General features: G+C 48.7%; 2 protein-coding genes across 2 annotated transcripts in view; one reads left to right on the top strand and one right to left on the bottom strand.

The window, feature by feature from the left end:
* LHPP (phospholysine phosphohistidine inorganic pyrophosphate phosphatase) overlaps positions 1–10,320 on the bottom strand; it is a 75,710-nt gene extending 65,390 nt beyond the window's left edge. The window contains 1 exon segment of the mRNA XM_050305387.1: positions 10,183–10,320. Within this exon segment, the coding sequence (XP_050161344.1) occupies positions 10,183–10,298 (116 nt within the window). The 5' untranslated portion in view covers positions 10,299–10,320.
* Positions 10,321–12,799: 2,479 nt separating this feature from the next.
* Positions 12,800–14,618, top strand: NKX1-2 (NK1 homeobox 2). Its single transcript, XM_050305388.1, has 2 exons — positions 12,800–13,031; positions 14,050–14,618. The coding sequence occupies exons 1-2, from the start codon at positions 12,800–12,802 to the stop codon at positions 14,616–14,618; spliced, it is 801 nt and encodes a 266-aa protein (XP_050161345.1).
* Positions 14,619–18,172: the final 3,554 nt, after the last annotated feature.

The raw sequence follows: 18,172 nt of genomic DNA, 5'->3' as shown, positions 1-18,172 counted from the left end.
TGACCTTCTCAGAACAATGAACAATTGGTGTGACAGTGGGATGACAGTATTCCACATCTGTTATTCGAGACACGGTTTCAGCTGGAGTTTAAAAGCAAAGCAGTGTAATTTGGATACATAACAAACTTCAATAGAGTGTGCCATGGTTAAAAAAAAAAAAATTCTAAATGCAAACCCTATCTGCACAGTCCTGAGGAAAAAAAAAAAAATCCCATGACTCACAAGTACCTGGAAGCAGAAATTTGTTGAATGAGAATCTATTCTTTCTCCTCTTAAAGGTCAACAACACGAATCCAGGAACAACACTAAACATCGACTTGCACAGACAAACAAACACCCTCACGGGTCAGCTCGGTGAAAGCAAAGACTCAGTTTTCCTGTACTACAAACTTCAGTTCTTTCTCAGCATTTTAGATGAAAAACAGAGTTACACTTCTGAAAGGCTTGACCAAAGCAGGAGCAGTCTGGAATCATCCCTGACTCCCACCATCACTTATCACCCCAACAAAGGAGCTCAGTAAATGCTTAGGATCAGGTGAGGTCCACAGAGAGTTAGACCAAGCTGGACAGAAAATGGGAGTCCACGTGAAAAGGACTTTCAAAAATACCCCAGAACACTAAACAAAAGAAAAATCAACAAAAACTCCAGAGAAGACTTATTTCTACAAAAATATCTTTCCAGTGAGGAGCCACCTTTTCCTTCCCAGAGAGCACCCCTAAAAAGACCCCCTGCTGGTCTCTGCCAATCCTTTTATGGAACAGTCACACTTACTGGTATGTGCATGATTACATACACACAAACTGGGATGAATCCATCCCTGGATGCTCAGTATCAGCAAACACACATCAGCAAACAGCTATTAACTCAGAGCTTAAATAATCAGGGAGAGCTTTTACCAGCATGGGGGAGATCCTGTAAAACCCTTTCACATGGGGGAAATCCTGGCTGCAGTCACGTTCACAGCAAAACTCTCCTTCAGTTTTCCTGGTCAGGTAAGTTTTGCCACCACCAGGAGGAACTAAAAGAGGTGGCTTGGAGGTCTCTGTCTGACAGGTGAGGTGCTTTGCTCAGGGGGTCCATACTGCACTGGGGGCATGGCTGCTGAGCTGGCCACTTTAATGGGAAACCCCCAGGCTCTGCACTGACCCACTGTTCCTATCTCTGGAAGCACGTGCAGAGCAAGGAGCCAAGTGCAATTTCCAGTGCTGGCAAAGTGTGGGGATGTTGGGAGAAGAATAAAGAACAAGATTTGTAATGTGATAAAGAGCAAGGGATTAGATGAGAGGACGTACAGAAGAACGAGGCCCCAGCAGATGAAACACCCGACACACGTTTTATCAAGATCTCCGGTGTATTAGAGAGTTCTCAGCAGTTTTATTACAGAAGAGCAGGCACACCCAGGAAACCCAGTCAATCAGGGCTTCAGCTGACTTCCATACATCGTGGCCAGGATAAAGATCCCACTCCAACTCCATGAGCACCAGGAATCGATCCTGATTAGAGCACAGGCTGAGCACATGGACAGGCAGCGCTGCAGAGACTTGGCATGTCCAGGTAGCTGTGACATCCCAAGGCTGCCTCTTACTCCCTGTATGGGGCCATCCACAGGCTCAGTATCGATCAAACCCACTCACACCACTCCTAATGCCCACGAGCAGGAAGAGGGGAACTTGAAGGGAGAGCAGCTTATGACCCTTTGGGGCGTCACAAATGGCAAACTCAGCTAAAAGCATCTCTGTGGCAAAAGAAACCTGTTGGATCCCTTCTCAGAGGGGCACAGCAGAGCAGGCAGGGCAGCAGGGAGCAGATGGAAAATCCAGTTGTCCCCCTCCAGCTTTGTGCCAGCACCAGCTCTGCACTGGCTGCCAGGGAGCTGCCACAGCACACAGGCACTGAAGAGAAGCTACAAAGAATGTCCCAACCCAAAATGATAAGCAGACAGATGAACATTAAACTAACACCCCAACAGGTAGTAAGCAGTCTTTTTCTAAGCCTTACCAGAGGAGGGATTTAAGCCCCTTCCAGATCAAAACAACCCCTCAGTCACCCAAAACCCAAACCCTAAATCCAGACCTGGGGCACCCACCGTGCTCCAGGCACACGTAGAGGGAAGAGAGGGATATGAGGGGTTTAATTTCAGCCCTGAGCTGCCCCTCACACTACAGCAGCTCTTTGAACTGACCTTTACCTCGTCCTGCTGGAGCAGGACACGAGGCTGAGTGACAATGTCCCACAATGCAATTACCATGCGTCAGATGAGCCGGTCCCTTACAAATCACCTCGAACTTTACACATCTGCTGGCTGTCAGCATCTGCCAGGCTCACTCACCCGAAAATAATGAAAAAAACTCTCATTATTGCTCCATAACAGGTAAAGTGTTAGGACAATTATTAGACATCCTCGCTGACCTTGTGCAGACTCAGCCAACCGCCCTTGCCAACCTTTATGGGCAGCCTTTGGGCACACAAAACACACAAAACACTGTTCTTTCAGATGATGTAAAGGTTGTGACACCAGTAGGAAAAGCAATGGTCCTGGAATCTAGGCTGGAAGCCATCACTCCTCAAATTCACATTGTCCTGAACGTGGCTGAAGCAACTAAGGACATGGTAAAAGGCTAAACTTCAGATTTTGGATAGACCCCTTTGTGACAAAGATTCTTCCTAACACAGGAGCAGGAGGAGAGTCCTGCCCACGGCCAGCAGGTCCTGAGGAGAGGGGCAGGAGGGCAGAAAGCAACACCCTGGAAGAGGCAGCAAGCCTGAGCTTGGCAACTGTCCCAACAACAACTTCAAAGGGGTTTGGAAGAGCACAAGTTATGAGATTTCCAGAATTGGCCTTTTATCCTGTTGTTGGTTTTTCGGAGTGTTTTAAGTTTTCTTAATTTAAAAGCAAGCATGCTAAGCACTTTTGCTATTTGAGTCTTTTGCATCAGTGGACAAATACCAGTGTGCTCCAGCATAAAGCTGTCAGCACTCTAATGCCTTGTCTGAAACACAGGGAATCAGCAGCACCAGAGAGTTATCTACCTGCAACCAGACAAGAAAGTAGAACCAGGACTTCCTCCCACCTGGGCAGGACTTAGGTTATTGCCCTCTGCAAGGGCCAAGGTGCTGGTGCTCCAGCTAAAACATCTCCTGTCAGGAGGGCATGAAACTGAGCCAAGACAAAACTAAGCATAATGGTCAAAAGTAGAAATTACTTGTCTAATTACAAGGTCAATCCAGAAGAAAGTTTGAAAAGAGCAGAAATTTGTACCTCTTTAGCCTGGCTGGCTGATGGAAAACCAGAGGGATCAAAATCTCTGCCTTCTGACACAGTTGTCTAGCAGGCAGTGGGATGTTTTTCTGTTGCCATGGAAGCCTCCATTGCTGGCCCTGCCACTTCCAGGGAGAAATTCACCTAAAAAGCCACCACTGCTCTACACTCCCTCGTAAAACGCCCTCTCCCAGCCCATGCAACGCACAGGTTACATCCAAGTGTCAGATTATGTCACATTTACAAATCAATTGCTAATTCTGAGGTTGATCTTGCAACTTTTTCCCAGGAGAACCCCCATGGGATCATCACACAGACCTGAGGATGCAAAAGGGTTTTGGCTGAAAGCAGTAAGCCCTTCTGGGGTCCAGCTGTGGAAATGCCTGTGGGGGGAGTGTATTAAAAGGTGTATTTGTGGCAATAATCTATTACATTTTCTCTGCAAATCATTCCAGATTGCATCATTCCAGTGGCAATTTCAGCAGCAGCAATTTTTCACCTTTAATTTCATCTTCTGAAACAACACCAACCAAAATAATTATTTCAGAAGCCTGAAGGAGGCCAGCCAGAAGTGCCTTCACCCATCCTCATATTGCACAACCCTCTCCTAATTCCACAGAAACGCTGAACTTTGTTGTGTTTTTTTTTTCACTTGGTGTGTGCAATGAGGACTGTGGATGAAACCCAGGTTGTTCCTTCTCTACCCAGTGCCCAAACCTTTCCATTCCTCTGATTTCTGCCATCACAGCACGTCCAGACTGCTTAAATCTTGCTGTCACATCTCTGATGCTACTTTTGTCCCCTGATCTCCCGGTGTTTCCATTCACCGATGTCCTGCCATTGGTCCCAAGCTCACCAGAATTCCCATTTTCTGGTGATCCAGCTTTCTGCTCCACATAGCAAGGCTGGCCTGACAAATCCTTACACACAGCACTTTCTGGCCCCACTCCCTGTTGCATTCTTGGGTCTGAAACTCAGCTCTGCATCTGCTATCTCATGAGCACAATTTCCTCTCGAGATCCATATGGCTCACCTCTCTCTATATATATATATAGAAGTGGATAATTTGGAGGCAATCCAAAGGAGGGATTGCAACAGGGATTAAAAAATGGGAGGGCATTACCTTTGAACATGAATAAAAGCAGATTAATAGGCACATATGAAGGAGCCACAAGAAGAGGCCAGGGTTACTTAAGGGTGACATAAGGAAAGGTACAGTTATAAAACTATAAACACTCTGGAAACAGCACTTTGAGGCACTGTTTGACAGTAAAAACTGGGGAAAAAAAGAATCACTAAAGGTAGTTAAAAGAAAACTTTAAAAACCCACCAACATTTTTATTTAGGTGTTTTAGTCATTTGGGATTTTTCAGAGGTAAAAATAATTACTGGAAGTTGCATATCAAAACAAACACAAAGTCCACCTAGTGCTGAAATCTCTACAAAGGCCATCAAATACAGCTGGATACCAGGATTACCACACAAATTATCTGACACCATAAATCATGGTACACCTCCCTGAACAGAAGAGTAGACAATAATATGGCACAACAGTGTAAACTAGAATTAAGCCTTCAGTAAAAATAACACATACGTTTGAAGGGAATGTGCAGAAAGAAGCACAAAGCAGAATATAAGAAAAATCTCTCTGGTCCATTCCATTCAGCAACAAGCTGCATTTAATTGCTGCAGATTACCAAATCAGCTTAATGTATTACACCTGAAAGACCTGAACCACACTGCAAGTGGGTAAATAAGTAAACTCTGGCAGACCTTAAATAGCTGGTAAATCTCCACTTTGAAGCTGTCAGGGGGGAAAAACCCAGATCTTTGGGTATTCAGTTAGCATGAATATATTTATTTGCATCAAGCAAAGTATTTGTATTGACAATATAGTGAATGATACTCCAGTAGCTTTCATTCTGTGCTAAAAAGTGGGGTCCCAGGTCTGGGGGTTGAAATTACATGATCTTTAAAGTCACTTCCAACCCAAACCATTCTGTGATTCCATGAAAAGCTGAGATTTTTTTTGCCTCTGACGATGCTATTTACTCCATTAAAAATTCAGTCAAAACAAAGTTATCTTTGTCAGGGTTGAATTCTTACTTTGTATACAAACAGCACTTGTTTGTAAAGAATTATTTCTATTTCTCAGACCCTAAAGCCTAATGATGTTTAAATTCCAAAAGTGCAAGCACTGACTCATGCAATTTGTGTAGACAGCACATGAGTACACACAACTTCAGGGACACAGATCTGGGTTTTTTAAAAGAAAAAAAGAACACTGCTGATTAGGAAAGCAAATATGAGTTAGGAACATCCACTGCTCTCAAAAACTTAGGGCATAGCTGATGTTACAGACCAGAGTGGAGCTGTGACAACTCTGCATCCACTGAGGATGAATTCCTGGATCTCTTTCTGCCTCTGTCAAGGAACAGCCATATGACAATACAGAAGTGTTTCATCTTTTTGTGTCCCTACCGTTTCAGAAAGGGCAGTGACACCTCCCCTTCTTGGGGATCCATGGGCAAAGAAAGCGCAAAGAGAGTCAAGTACAAAGACAAACAAAACGGTATTTACACAAGAGCCGGTGCAGTTGATTTGAAAACCTCTTCCTGAGAGAAACAACTCCTTTGCTATCACACGTCCCGAAGGCACAGCAAGCCTTGAAACTCTGCACGGGCTGTGCTAAGCCGTGCCTCGGGTTATCTCCTGTGACAACAAAGACTTCCCGCTCCCCGCGGCACACACACGCACTTCCAGAGGGCTCTTTGTGAGCTCCCACCCGAACCACCCCAACGCGCTGAATTGCTTTACGGTCCCAGTTCCGCTTGTTCTCCTCGCAATCTTCGCCTTGTTAGACTCTCCGGGTATTTCATTCTAACGCGGCTGTCCAGCTGCTCCACAGCCTCCCCGCTCCCCAGGTTTCCGCTGCTCTTCTAAAGGACCCCGCGCGAAGTTGTGCCGGCAGATGCACCGTCCCGGCCCAACGACAGGATGTTGTAAATGTCCAACTACTGTGTGCTTTTCATATGGATATGCTAATGGGACACGCTATCAGCGCGCGGCTGTAAATGCAAATGCCAGAGCACAGGCCGAGCATCTTTTATGGATGTTTGACCACCTTCTGTCTTGTGAGAGACCAGCTCCCCGCTATTTGTGAGATAAAAAGGGACTAGCTCACCTCGTGTCAATGCTGTGTAAATCGATTAAGACAACAAGAGCACAAACACGGAGGCACTGTTAGGGCTGGCTCCAGGACAAGCCTTTAAGTCACCTTTCTGATCTTGTCCATGGGCTTTCTGATCTGCTCCACGGCATCTGCCAGTTAACCCCACACACTGGGAAGAGATGTGCTTAACTTTGTTACAAGGATTTTCAAGAACAACAACAAACGTATCCCGCAGTAAATTAAACAATCAAGCCATGTTATGGGTTAAAAGTTTTAAAGGGGCAAATAATCTTACCAAGCTGCTTTTGGATTTTTTTAGTCATCCGCTGGGCTAATATCCCCATCCAAAGTTAACAGTAAGAGCCTCTGGAGAATTTAAAGACACTCCTGGCACAGTGGCTCCTGGGTTAAACCAGGAGTGCCAATACCCTTTGGCACACGGGTAAGGTCTGGCTGCCACAGTATGGCTGAGTAATTTATCACAGATTTATCAGAGATGTAGGTGTATTAGCAATAAATAAAGCATTCCAGGTGGTTACACTTAGTGTTTCACCACAGGCTATACCAAATTGGATAGTGACTATTGATGCCTTCCTCGGGAGAGCCTCTACAGCACTGGGAAGTGTGTTACTGAATGTCATCTTGCTCAGGATGTTTCAGTGTCCATCAGCTTCTCTGGTCATTTTTCTGCTCCATCTGACTGTACTGCCAGCTAAAAACAAACAAACAAGAGAGAAGCAACCCCCATGCAGCCACCATAAATATAAACCAGGCCAAATTCTGCTGGCAGAAATTCCATTGCTGCTCCCCGAAACACTAACTCAAATAACTGCATAGCAGAGTCTGGCTGGAAACAAAAGAAATAATGCAGCCAATACAGTTTTAAGAGGTCAAAATGGCTTCAGTCACATGAAACCAATGACAAATTAATATGTTTGCTTATCATTTTTATTGGAGTGTAGTATATGTTGTTACACTAAGTTAATTGCTGTAATGGTGTGGGAGATGATGTAGCAAGACATTCTGAAAAGAAGAGGTCAGCTGTCATTTTGTCAGAGTCCCTATCTGTACTATGAGTTATCAAAATGGTATTTAAGGCTCCTATTGGACATATACATGCACTGAAAGATTTTAGACAGCTCTTCTAGCAAAAGACCATATCAATTTGAATAAGGCATCAAGTTCCTAGCCACCTGCAATTATGACTTTTTAATTGATACAGAAAAAAAAAAAAAGAATTAACTAAAAAAGGGCTCCTTTTAGCTTTAATCCATCTGCTTGAAACCACTGAGCTGTGCTGTGACGCAGACACAAATATTAATGACCGACTGGCAATAGGATAATGAGTCAATAAAGATTTTAAATGGTGTGAGCTAGAACAATTACCAACCTAATAGGCAGATAAATAAGGCTACTTGACTTTACCCAAGGAAAATGATTATTCTTAACCACCTACACTGAATGACCTGAACAAAGTGGTTTGGGTTTGGGTTTTTTTTTTCCTTCCTGTCACTTTTCCATTCTGCTGTCCCTAATTCCACTCTGCTGTCCCCAATTCCCACAGCTGTGACTGCTGCTTCTCCACTGCTCACCAGATCCTGCCCAAGCAAGATCAACTTTCCCAGTGCAGCTCCCCCAGAGCCTGTTGTTGGATTGCACCTCCAAACCCACTCCCAGCCCCTTCCAGACAGGCAGACAGGTTGGATTAGCTGCTGAGGGGTTTCTGTAAGTAACGAGGAACAAGGGCTTAGACATTTCCAGTATTTCCAGAGAAATCCCATAATTTCTTTAGCCCAAGGCCAGAGTTTTACTGTTGTTTCATCAGCATATTTCTGACACTGATGTAAGTTGAACTGCAGTTTACACTGCCTCCATGCAAGAGGGTTCAGCAAAGGCAGTGACAAAGGTTATCAAATAACAGCCTTGCAACCCAACAGAAAACGATGAATAAAAACCTAGGAGGAAAAACCAGTATACCAAAAGCATCCAGTGAACCACAACACAGGTATTATTGACTTTGTCCTGAATTTTAAAGGAATGATCTGATCTCTGGCAGTAATTATGCAGCTGTTGCTATTTATGCTTGATTTGGCCATGCCTGGAGGCCTTGCCCATGATCTGGGCTTGTTCCATGCTAAGCACTGCACAGGTGCACCAACTCCTTGAAAGACCCTGATGCCATAGCACTACAGTACAGTGTCTTTATAGAAGCAACTTTTCCCTCTGCCTAATATCACTGAATTCCCTGGGAGTGCTGCTCTCCTGCTGGCTGTCCTGGCACCTGCAGCTTCCACCAGCCAGCTGAGCATCACAAATAGGCCACGAGCCTCCATAAGCCTTAAACTTGCTTCAAACACTGCTCTCTGACAGCACTGGTAACTCTGATCCTGGAGATGGAAACAAAAGCTTCATCTGATGACAGTTTCTGTGCCTGCTACACGTGTTTCAAGAAGTATGAACAAAGACATAATTATTAAAAAAGAAAAAAAGCAGCAAAGACTTCTGTTATTGCTACTACATTTGGACCTTCTCCAGCTGGTTCCACAAACATTCAGGCACATATTTAACTAACCTCATGTGATTAATTTTACTGTTTTCAGTATTTCTTCCTGCACATTTTCCTGCTCAATAATGCACTCATCACAACTGTGTCTGTGTGCTGAGTGGTCCCAGATGACAGAAACTGCAGAGGTGCTCACCCAGCTGTCAACCTTTCAGGGTTCAGAATTTAAACTTCTAGAACATTTCAAATGGGGTACACACAGCAGCACAGTCACAGAATGGTGTGGGTTGGAAGGGACCTTAAAGGCCATCTAGTTCCCCATCCTGCCATGGGCAGGGACATCTTCCACTGCACCAGGTTGCTCACAGCCCTTTCCAGCACTTGCCACATGACACAGATCTGGATCTTCTGCAGTGGGTTAGTGAAACATCAGTGTAGAGCCAAAAGGCTCTTACACAAACCCACAACCTCCTCCAGCAGGGCACACATGCCAATCAATACTTGTCTTTAAACAAAGTTGCAGCCACTGGCCCCATCCTGCTCCTCTGATCCAGCAGGGCCAGTATAGACACACTTGGCAAGTCAACCTAGTTGATTCAAGTTACTTAAATCAAATTTACTTAGCTTGTGTGACATGGATTGCATCACTCAGCTAAAAGTGAAAGAGGTCCCTACCTGTGGACACAGGAATTAACTCATCCCAACCACACTTTGCTTTCGAGTAATTTCCAAGCTGGGCAATCATTAACCCCGGTGCAGAAATTTTCCATGTCTGCTGGGTTGCAAGTTTTCTGTGAGAAGTCTCAGCTAACCTGACAGCAAAGTTAATCAATTTGCAGAAGCACCACGCCACTGCGTGTAGTATTTTCAAAATGACTACCGGGGATGGCGTCAGATCTCTCGTATATCACCTGCTGCTGCTGCGTGTGCACTGATGACAGCAAATACAGACCCGAACAGGATGTGATCGGCCGCACTCCTCCACGCTCCTTTCCCCAACAGCCCAGGGTCTGGGGGCTCCCTCACCTTAAATAACCCTAAAAAACACCAAGGTGACCCCAAAAGTTCCTGTTTGCTGTTCCGTCCGCGACTTCACACAGGGGAGTCACACTCCAGGCGGCGGAGTTAAATGCCCCATAGAAGGTGACCACCGCCGACCCTGGGGTGCCAAAACCTCGCTCGGGGGTGCCCCCATCCCACCCCACTCCCCGCCCCGGCCGGAGGGGGGTCCCGGGGCGCGCACCCACCTGCGCACGGCCTCGACCGAGCCGGCGATGGGGACCCCGCCGTCGGCCCCGCCGTCGTAGAGGACCCCGCTGACATCCAGCAGCAAACCCCGCACGGCCCGAGCCCAGCCCGCCATCGCCGCCCGCACGGCCCCGCGCCGGGCGATGCCGGGAAATGCAGTCCCGGGCTCCGCTCCGCCCCGCAGCAGCTCGCACGCTCCTTCCTACGGAGAAACCGCGCCTGCCTCGGCCCTGGCAGCGCCCAAACCCGGGCTGGATGCGGCTTGGAGCAACCTGGTCTAGCGGGTGGCATCCCTGCCCTTGGCGTGGGGGTGAAACCAGATGATTGTTAAGGTTCCTTCCAACCCGAGCCATCCTCTGATTCATGTGGCAACCAAGGAAAAAAAAAAAAACCCAACACTGACTCGTCATATAAAGAATTTTGCATTACAAATAAGATTTTATCAGCTGTGTTCCAACTTTACAGATAACACTGTTTTCTCTCAAATACCTTCTCATTGCTAATACCATCAATAGCACGCCGCGGCTCCCAGAATATATAAGGAGCTGCGGTGGAATTATAGTCCATTTTGTTTTAAGGAAAGCAGAGGAGCCTTGGCAGCATTGATTTGCATCACCGCTTCTGGAATAGCCTCTGGCTTCTCCTTAAAGATTATATCTAAACTGTGAAATTCATTAAATAGACCCAGAAATGGATCAGGTTATTTAAAACAACATTACTAATGGCGCAATATCTCAGCTGTCTGCACCGATAGTGAACATTGTCTTGGATAGTGTTATCAGCCCAGGACACCCGCTATGAATATTGATCCACAGCTTGTTACAGCCATCACTTGCCGTCAGGACAGGTCAGGGTTGAAACCCACCTAGCATCAAAGCAATTTGAAGACAGCACTCGGGCTGAATTTTAATGCTTGAGCTGGGAAACGGACCAACTTCACGGGCGCTAAAACTAATCCCTGAGTGTGTGCTTTTTCACGTGTGCCTTTCCACACGTGTGTTTGTGTGTGTTTGGAGGTTGCTGTGCATACAGGTGTTAAATGGATGATATTTGAAGATGTCTGTTAACTCACAAATCTCAGTGCTACAATTTACCTTCTCAGCTCCTGCAGACCCAATGACTCTAACAGAAGTATTTGTGGTCTCAAGTATATCAAATGATTTTGTTTCCCCCAGTTCTTCACCACCTGCATCCTGAAAACCAAGCTTTACCCACCTGTAGCTTCTGAGTGTGAACTCCTCAGGCCAGAGCAACCTTTGCTTCTACACCCCGAGGCCAAATGGGCTGTTGGATGCTGCCACCACATAATTAACAACGACAGCTGCTTGTAATCACATCACCCTGCACATCATCATCTCATCATCTTGTTCTCCTGTTATCTTAAGGTATTTGCAAGAGCACTGGGATTACTGTGTGACCCCAGTTCTGCTGAGGCTGAGACACCTGTGAAGAGGAAGAGGGGTGTGCTCTGCATCTTTCCCTGGGAGTAAAAGCAGGTGGAGGAGCAGATTCCTACTGAGGGTTGTTTTCCCTGGCTGAAGGGTGCCTTTCCCTTCATCCATCTGGTTATTTATGGTACCAACAAATGCTGAAATGCTAAGGAGAGGGAAAAGCATCTCCCTGACCAGATAGAGGTGTACAGAAATACACTACTAGCATGTTTTTAATAAGCAGGGCTGGCTAGAAGTGATCACGGGGCTGCTGCAAGGTGGTGCAGAGAGGCTTGGCCTGCTGTCGCCTACCCTGCTTTACAGGTATTAACATACAACAAAGTGCTTCCCCCCACAGCAAGGAGGGTTAGTCCAGGAGCTGCTCAGTGGGGCAGGAACTCTTCCAACACAGGCAAGCCTCAGTTTCCCTGCCTGCTCACTGAGAACAGTCTGAGCACCACGGGTGAATTGCAGGGGTTTGGCCCAAAGTCTGAACCCGACTGATCCCTAAGCTGCCTCAAAACAAAAAAGCTGCTCATTTCTACCTGCGGACCACGCAGTAGTTTCGCACCTCAGAGTGGCCGCTGGCAGAGGGAGCGCTTGGAGCCCGGAGCCCGGCCGGCGCAGCAGAGGGATGCAGCAACCATCCCTCCTCTCTGGGTCCCTCTGAACACGAGGGTCACTCCGCTGGGCCGGCACTGAGCAGGGAGCTGCAGGTGTGTCAGCGGACAGCGGGGGACAGCAGCAGTCGAGGGGCTCTCCGGACCCGGGGGTCGGCAGCTGCCGGCGCGCTGTGAGTGCAGCCGCATCCCTGCGCTGGCGGAGAACCCGGGGAAGGGTCCTGGCCGCCCCCGGCCCAACTCGCTGCGCGTTCCCCCACCCATCCCGGGACAGGTGACGGGAAAGCCCCGCCGCCGGGAGGCTGGGATGGAGGGAGGCGCCCGCTGCGCCCCCGCGGAGCCAGCGCGGCGGGGAGGGGGCGCGGGGGCGGCGTGCCAATGGCTGCGCTGCCCCCTCCTCTGCCCCCACCCCGCCGCCGGCCCCTCCGCCTCCCCGCCCGACCCTCCTCCCGCCGCTCACTCCGCGCCGCCAGCGCCGAGGCTGAGGCTCGGGAGCGGCCCCGCTCCGCGCCCGGCGCAGCGCTGGGAGCCAGCAGGTCCCCGGGAAGCGCGGAGGGTGGGGTGGGATGCCGGAATGCCCGGACCGCGGGGCCAAGGCGGCCCCCATCCATCGTAAAATCTCCTTCTCCATCTTAGACATCCTGGATCCCCAGAAATTCAGCAGGAGACGCGAACCGGCCGCGGGGAGCTGGGGCAGCGCCCCCCGCTCGGGCGAGCGGGAGAAAAGTTTGGGAAGAGTTGAAGTAGGAAAGGACGCTGCTGCTCCCGGCAGCGGGAGGAATAAACTAGAGGCACATGGTAGGAACGCGCTCGAGTTTCTCCGTCCGGCGCTGGCGGGGCGCGCAGGTGGAGGCAGAGGGGACCCCTGATCCCAGCGCCCGGCGGGGCTCCCGCAGGAGAGAGGGAATGGGGGGCTGGAGCTGGATTTTAAGTCTCGATGATGCAAAGGGAAAAAAGTTCTCGCTATCCGTGAGTCCTTCACGGCTCCCAGCGTGCGGGGCATCCTGTACCGCCCGACAAGGATGGCGCATCCCGGGGCGCGCCGCCGCCCCATGCCGGCTCCGGACGGACCGCGGCTCTTACTGGAGCACCGCACGGGTTTTTTTGTTTTGTTTTGTGGTGGGTTTTTTTGTGTTGTTTGTTTTTTTTCGTTTTTTTTGGTTTGTTTTTTTTTTTTTTTGTCCACGAGGAAGGGCACCCCCGGGCGCACCCCTTCCCCAGGGCGGGAGCGGTCGGCTGCCCCGGCCCGCGGGACGGCCGGCTGGGTAATTGCTCAGCCCGTCCCCACCGGAGGATGCCTTAGCTCCCGGTGATCGATATCCTATTACCGACTCCCGCCTATCTCCTGCCCGCAGCTTGCAGGTGCCCACTTCAAACCTCCTTCCCCCGGCCTGATCCTAATATTGTTCGATTAAAACTTACCTTTAATAGATGACATCTATCGATCTGGCCCTCGCAAATCTGAAACTCCATTAGCGCGGGGATGGGGAGGGAGGGAGGGGATTTATTTCGCTTCAGAAGGGGACTTTAATAACTTCTTTTTTAATTGGTAAGAAATCTATATCGACGCCTCCCCCCTCCACGCCGCGGATGCGGTGGCACAGCGGTGGTGGGGAGGAGTGCGGGGGCCTCCTCTTGCACGGCGGGAGGGGTTTTTCTCCCTTTTATTTTATTTTTAATGATTGCCCTTATATTTCCACGCTTGGGGAGGGGGAGAGGGGGAAATGCCGGAGAAGAAGCGCGGGGTTCGGGCGGGGGTGGGGGTGTGACGGGAGGAAGGTGAGCTCCATCTGACGAGCGCTGCCATCTCGCCTAGATCCGCACGGCCCGGCGGAGAGCAGCGCCGAGGACGCGGGGCAGGACCGCGACGAGGAGGACCCGAGCGGGGACGGGGACGGGACCGGGCCTTCTCCCGGGCCGGAGGAGCCGGGCTCGCCAAGGGGCTCCCGTCGGCGGCGGGCAGAGCCGGGCTGCGGGAAACCGCGGCGGGCGCGCACCGCCTTCACCTACGAGCAGCTGGTGGCCCTGGAGAACAAGTTCCGAGCCACGCGGTACCTGTCGGTCTGCGAGCGCCTCAGCCTGGCGCTGTCCCTCAGCCTCACCGAGACGCAGGTGAAGATCTGGTTCCAGAACCGCCGCACCAAGTGGAAGAAGCAGCACCCGGGCGCCGACGGCGCGGCCCCCGCAGCATCCCCCGCGGCGGCGGCGGGCGGCGGCAGCCCCAGCCCACCGGGCCCCGCCGCTCTGCCCTTCCAGACTTTCCCTTCCTACGCCGCCGCCAACGTCCTGGTGCCGCCGGCCGCCCCCTTCCCGCTGGGCGCCGGCCTCTTCGCCCCTTTCCTCGGCCCCGCGTACCTCGGCCCCTTCTACGCCCCGCACCTCTGAGCGGGGCGAGGCAGGGGGCGGCGGGCCGAGCCCGGCCCCCGGGAGCCAGGAGCGCACCTCGGCCCTTCTGACCCAGCCGTCATCGCTTCTGGTGATTGCATGGCGACTGGAAGTGTAAGAAAGTTGATTTTTTTTTTTTTCTTAGGCGTCATGGCAGCATGCTTAACTTTGACACAGAGGAAAAAAAACCAACCCACTGTAACCACTGGATTTTATTAGCACGTTTGAGATGTAATTATAGGTGTCGGAGATGGGAAAAGTAACCCTCTTTACACATGCCTGACACTAATTCCCTCCAGATTCTTCTCCAAGTTCATTGTTAAAGCGCTCCTCATTGCTGTTTGGCTTGCCAGCACATGTCTCAACCCTCGAGGGCTCGGGAGCTGTGGCACTCGTTACCACTGCTGTGATCCTCATCCTGATGATGGTGCACGTGGCCGTTTCAAATCCCAGGGACGCTCATCAGTGAAGATGTTCCCAGGCTCTGAATTTGCTCGTGGGGCTTGTTTGCACCCTGTTTGACCCACGTTTTATTATCGTTTCTGAAAACTGCAAGCCTCTACCTGGAGGAGAGTCTGAGAAGGGGTAGGAAACCGCAGCTCTGTGTCATCAGGCAACGAGAAGAAAATCTGCCTGGTCAGTGGGAAAGTATTCAGCTGCTGCTCATGTCCACGGCCTCCCTGCCTTTCTTTGCAGTTCATTCCCAGTGACTCCAAAGGTCTTGGATGAGAAGTCTAAAGATCATTCTTTTTGCAGTGAACAGTTGTTCTTGTAATAACACAGCATTAGTGCCAAATGAGGCAGAAAAGAAAACATAAATCTGAGAAAATGATTACAGTATTCATTTCTTTAAAGATGAGGCATTTGTGGTAGAAAGTAAGTAAAATGCAGAATTTGCAGCATGTCGAGACCTATTTTCCATAACAGAGAAACAAGAGCTTTTTCCGGTTTTGCTTTTCGGAGCATTTGTTAGAAGGAAAATCACATTTCATCTTCATCGTTACAAGCACTGGAATGAAAAGGAATTTTAGCTGGGGGCTTATCTGTCTCCGAATGGACGGGAAGTAATTGGTTTAAAAAAAAATCTGTCTCATCTGTTTTACCAATTATTACAACACAGTGTTCAAGACTGTGTCTTCTCGGTCTCTGATGATGCTTTAAAGTACACATTGGCTCTCCAACCAAAAAACTTAGCTCATAAATCCTATCTAGCTCTTCTTGTGTTGGTCTAAATAAAAAGTTTGGTTTTTTTTTAATTATTCCCTGTTGAGTTGTTTTTAATTGTACTTGGGTGAAGCAGTGGACTTTGTGGACTGGTTGCCCACCTGTGTGGATATTGGCAGTGCCCTGTGCTGATGTCAGTGGCTGAGGGTGGTATTTCATCTCCTCTGGGCTGGCTGCAAGGAAGGGGTTCATGGGACATCCCTCTCTTGCAAAACCCACCTTCCCCACTCCCAGATTTGCAGGGAATGGAGGTGTGAGACCCCCAAGAGCAGGCTTGGGCCAGCTGAAATGGCCTGAGTTGTCTTTCCACACTGAAGAGGAGGTACTAAGTGTCTTCTCAATGATTTGCAGAGCTATCAACAGAACAAAAGGTTCACTTCAGGTCATGGGTTTGGAAGTCATAACTGCTCTATGAATGTGTTCACTTGCAGGATAATTAAAGTAACTTTTTTATCTCTAATTTAAGTTAGAGTTAGAAAAGATGGGGTCGTTTTAGCCCCTCAGGGTACATCCAGAGCTGCCTTCCTTTCTGGCCAGTGGATCAGCCATCCTAGCCAAGACACCAGGACCCACCACTGCTAACAAACCATCTGGCCATTCTGGCTGCCCATGGGCTATTAGAAGCTCAAGCCCTGCAGGAAGGGACAGGTGTTCCAGCAAGCTTGTCCAGTCCATTTTCTCTGTCTCAGGTTAGGACTAACCAGATCTAAATCCTCTTGACTATTTGTGACCTCCTATTTGTGATTGCCATCACTGTGCATGCAAAAAAAACCAGGACTTGATATCATTTGGCTGTCACTCTGAGAGGTTCCCAGAGCATGAAATGGCTGATGACCCACAGTGTACTCATATCTCTATGGTCATATGATTAGTTCTTTTCCTTAAGAAGTGTAAAGCGTAGAAAAAAAAACCCAGCACAACCCAGAGAACATCACAAATCAAAATAAACAAATAGTATAAATTGCCTCCTCCTTTGAGATGTGTTGTTTGCTGTTCATAAACCTTTCAAGGCTCTGCTTTGCCAGCAATTTTTGCCTTTTCCAAAGCCACATCAACTTTATGGGAAATCTCGATTCCTATGCAAGAAACTCCAGCCTTTTTATTCTACCCCTCTGTCTAGTCACTTCTAACCCAGATCCCCCAAAATTTTTTACAGTTAATTACAGTTAATATCCGTCATGGCCCCCACTTTACATGACCTGTACCTCTGCACAGCACTGGAAGGGGAATGCACGTCAATGGAAATGCAGATTTTCCAGCTCTGATCCCAGGCCACCAAAGCTTTCCTGGCTGAATGCTCCCCATCCCTTTGGACAGAGCCTTCCCTCCCTGCTTTGCCGAGGTGCAGTTGCTCGGGAGGGTGATCTCTGGCTTCTCATCAGGGATGTGGTGACTGGGCACTTATTACAGCTGTGATTCCAAGCAGCCCTGGAAGCAGCAGCCACTGTCAAACCCCGCTTTGCCCAGACGAGGCCATTCGCACTGGTAACACCTCTGGAAACGCCCCACTGAGTATCCATTATCTCTGACAATTCTGAATAGGGATTTGTGCAATATTTTCAGGCATAGACAAAAATTGACTTTACTCACAGCTGAATATAGATGTTAAGGGGAATCACAAGTAAGTCCTACGTGTAAAAAGCAAGCAATGCCTGTATACGAAATTAAAGGAGCTTTGAATTGAAACGCTGCAGAGAGAGCAGGGAATTTAGTAGCCTCCCTTATTCCTGGGCAACCTGATCTAGTGGGTGGCATCTCTGCCCATGGCAGGGGGTTGGAATTTAGTGATTTTTAAGGTGCCTTCCATCCCAAACCATTCCGTAATTCCATGATTCCCATCACATCACCTGTACTCACAGTGTCTGCAGTGAGCAGGCAGCAGCAGCAGCTGGTGTCAAACTGCCCAGACTGCTGGTAACTTCTGGGTGCAAGAACCACAAAATCACTTTGGAAACCAAGTACATTTAACCTGATAATGAAAGAAGTACATGGGGGAACACCGTAGCATCACAGTTATGGGAATGTTAGAAACGTCAGTTTAACTAGACTTTCAGAATTGTATTTAAGAAAAAAAAAAAAGAAAAAACAAAAAAAATTCATGCAGTTGGGTTTGCAAAGTTGAAAGAATACACTGAAAAATTAAATATATAGAGGAATTAAAGATAAGTATATTTATTGTAATGTCAATGACCAAGCATTTTTCTTGAAGAAAATCAGTATGATTTGTTGTGTAATACATGACTGGAAAATTTCCTTCCAGAAACATCTCCTAGAGATCTCTCCTTCCTAGAAATCTCTCTCTTACTCTCTTTCTCACTATTACTAGAACA

Source organism: Myiozetetes cayanensis, unplaced genomic scaffold (genome assembly GCF_022539395.1).
Source record: "Myiozetetes cayanensis isolate MyiCay16 unplaced genomic scaffold, myiCay2020 scf10, whole genome shotgun sequence".
NCBI lineage: Eukaryota > Metazoa > Chordata > Aves > Passeriformes > Tyrannidae > Myiozetetes > Myiozetetes cayanensis.
Note: the sequence above shows the minus strand (reverse complement) of the source record. Positions and strands in the feature narration are given on the sequence as shown.

Coding starts and splice junctions, on each gene's coding strand:
- NKX1-2 (XM_050305388.1), top strand. CDS start 12,800: ATGCCGGAATGCCCGGACCGCGGGGCCAAGGCGGCCCCCATCCATCGT. Junction 13,032..14,049: donor GAATAAACTAGAGGCACATG/GTAGGAACGCGC, acceptor CATCTCGCCTAG/ATCCGCACGGCCCGGCGGAG.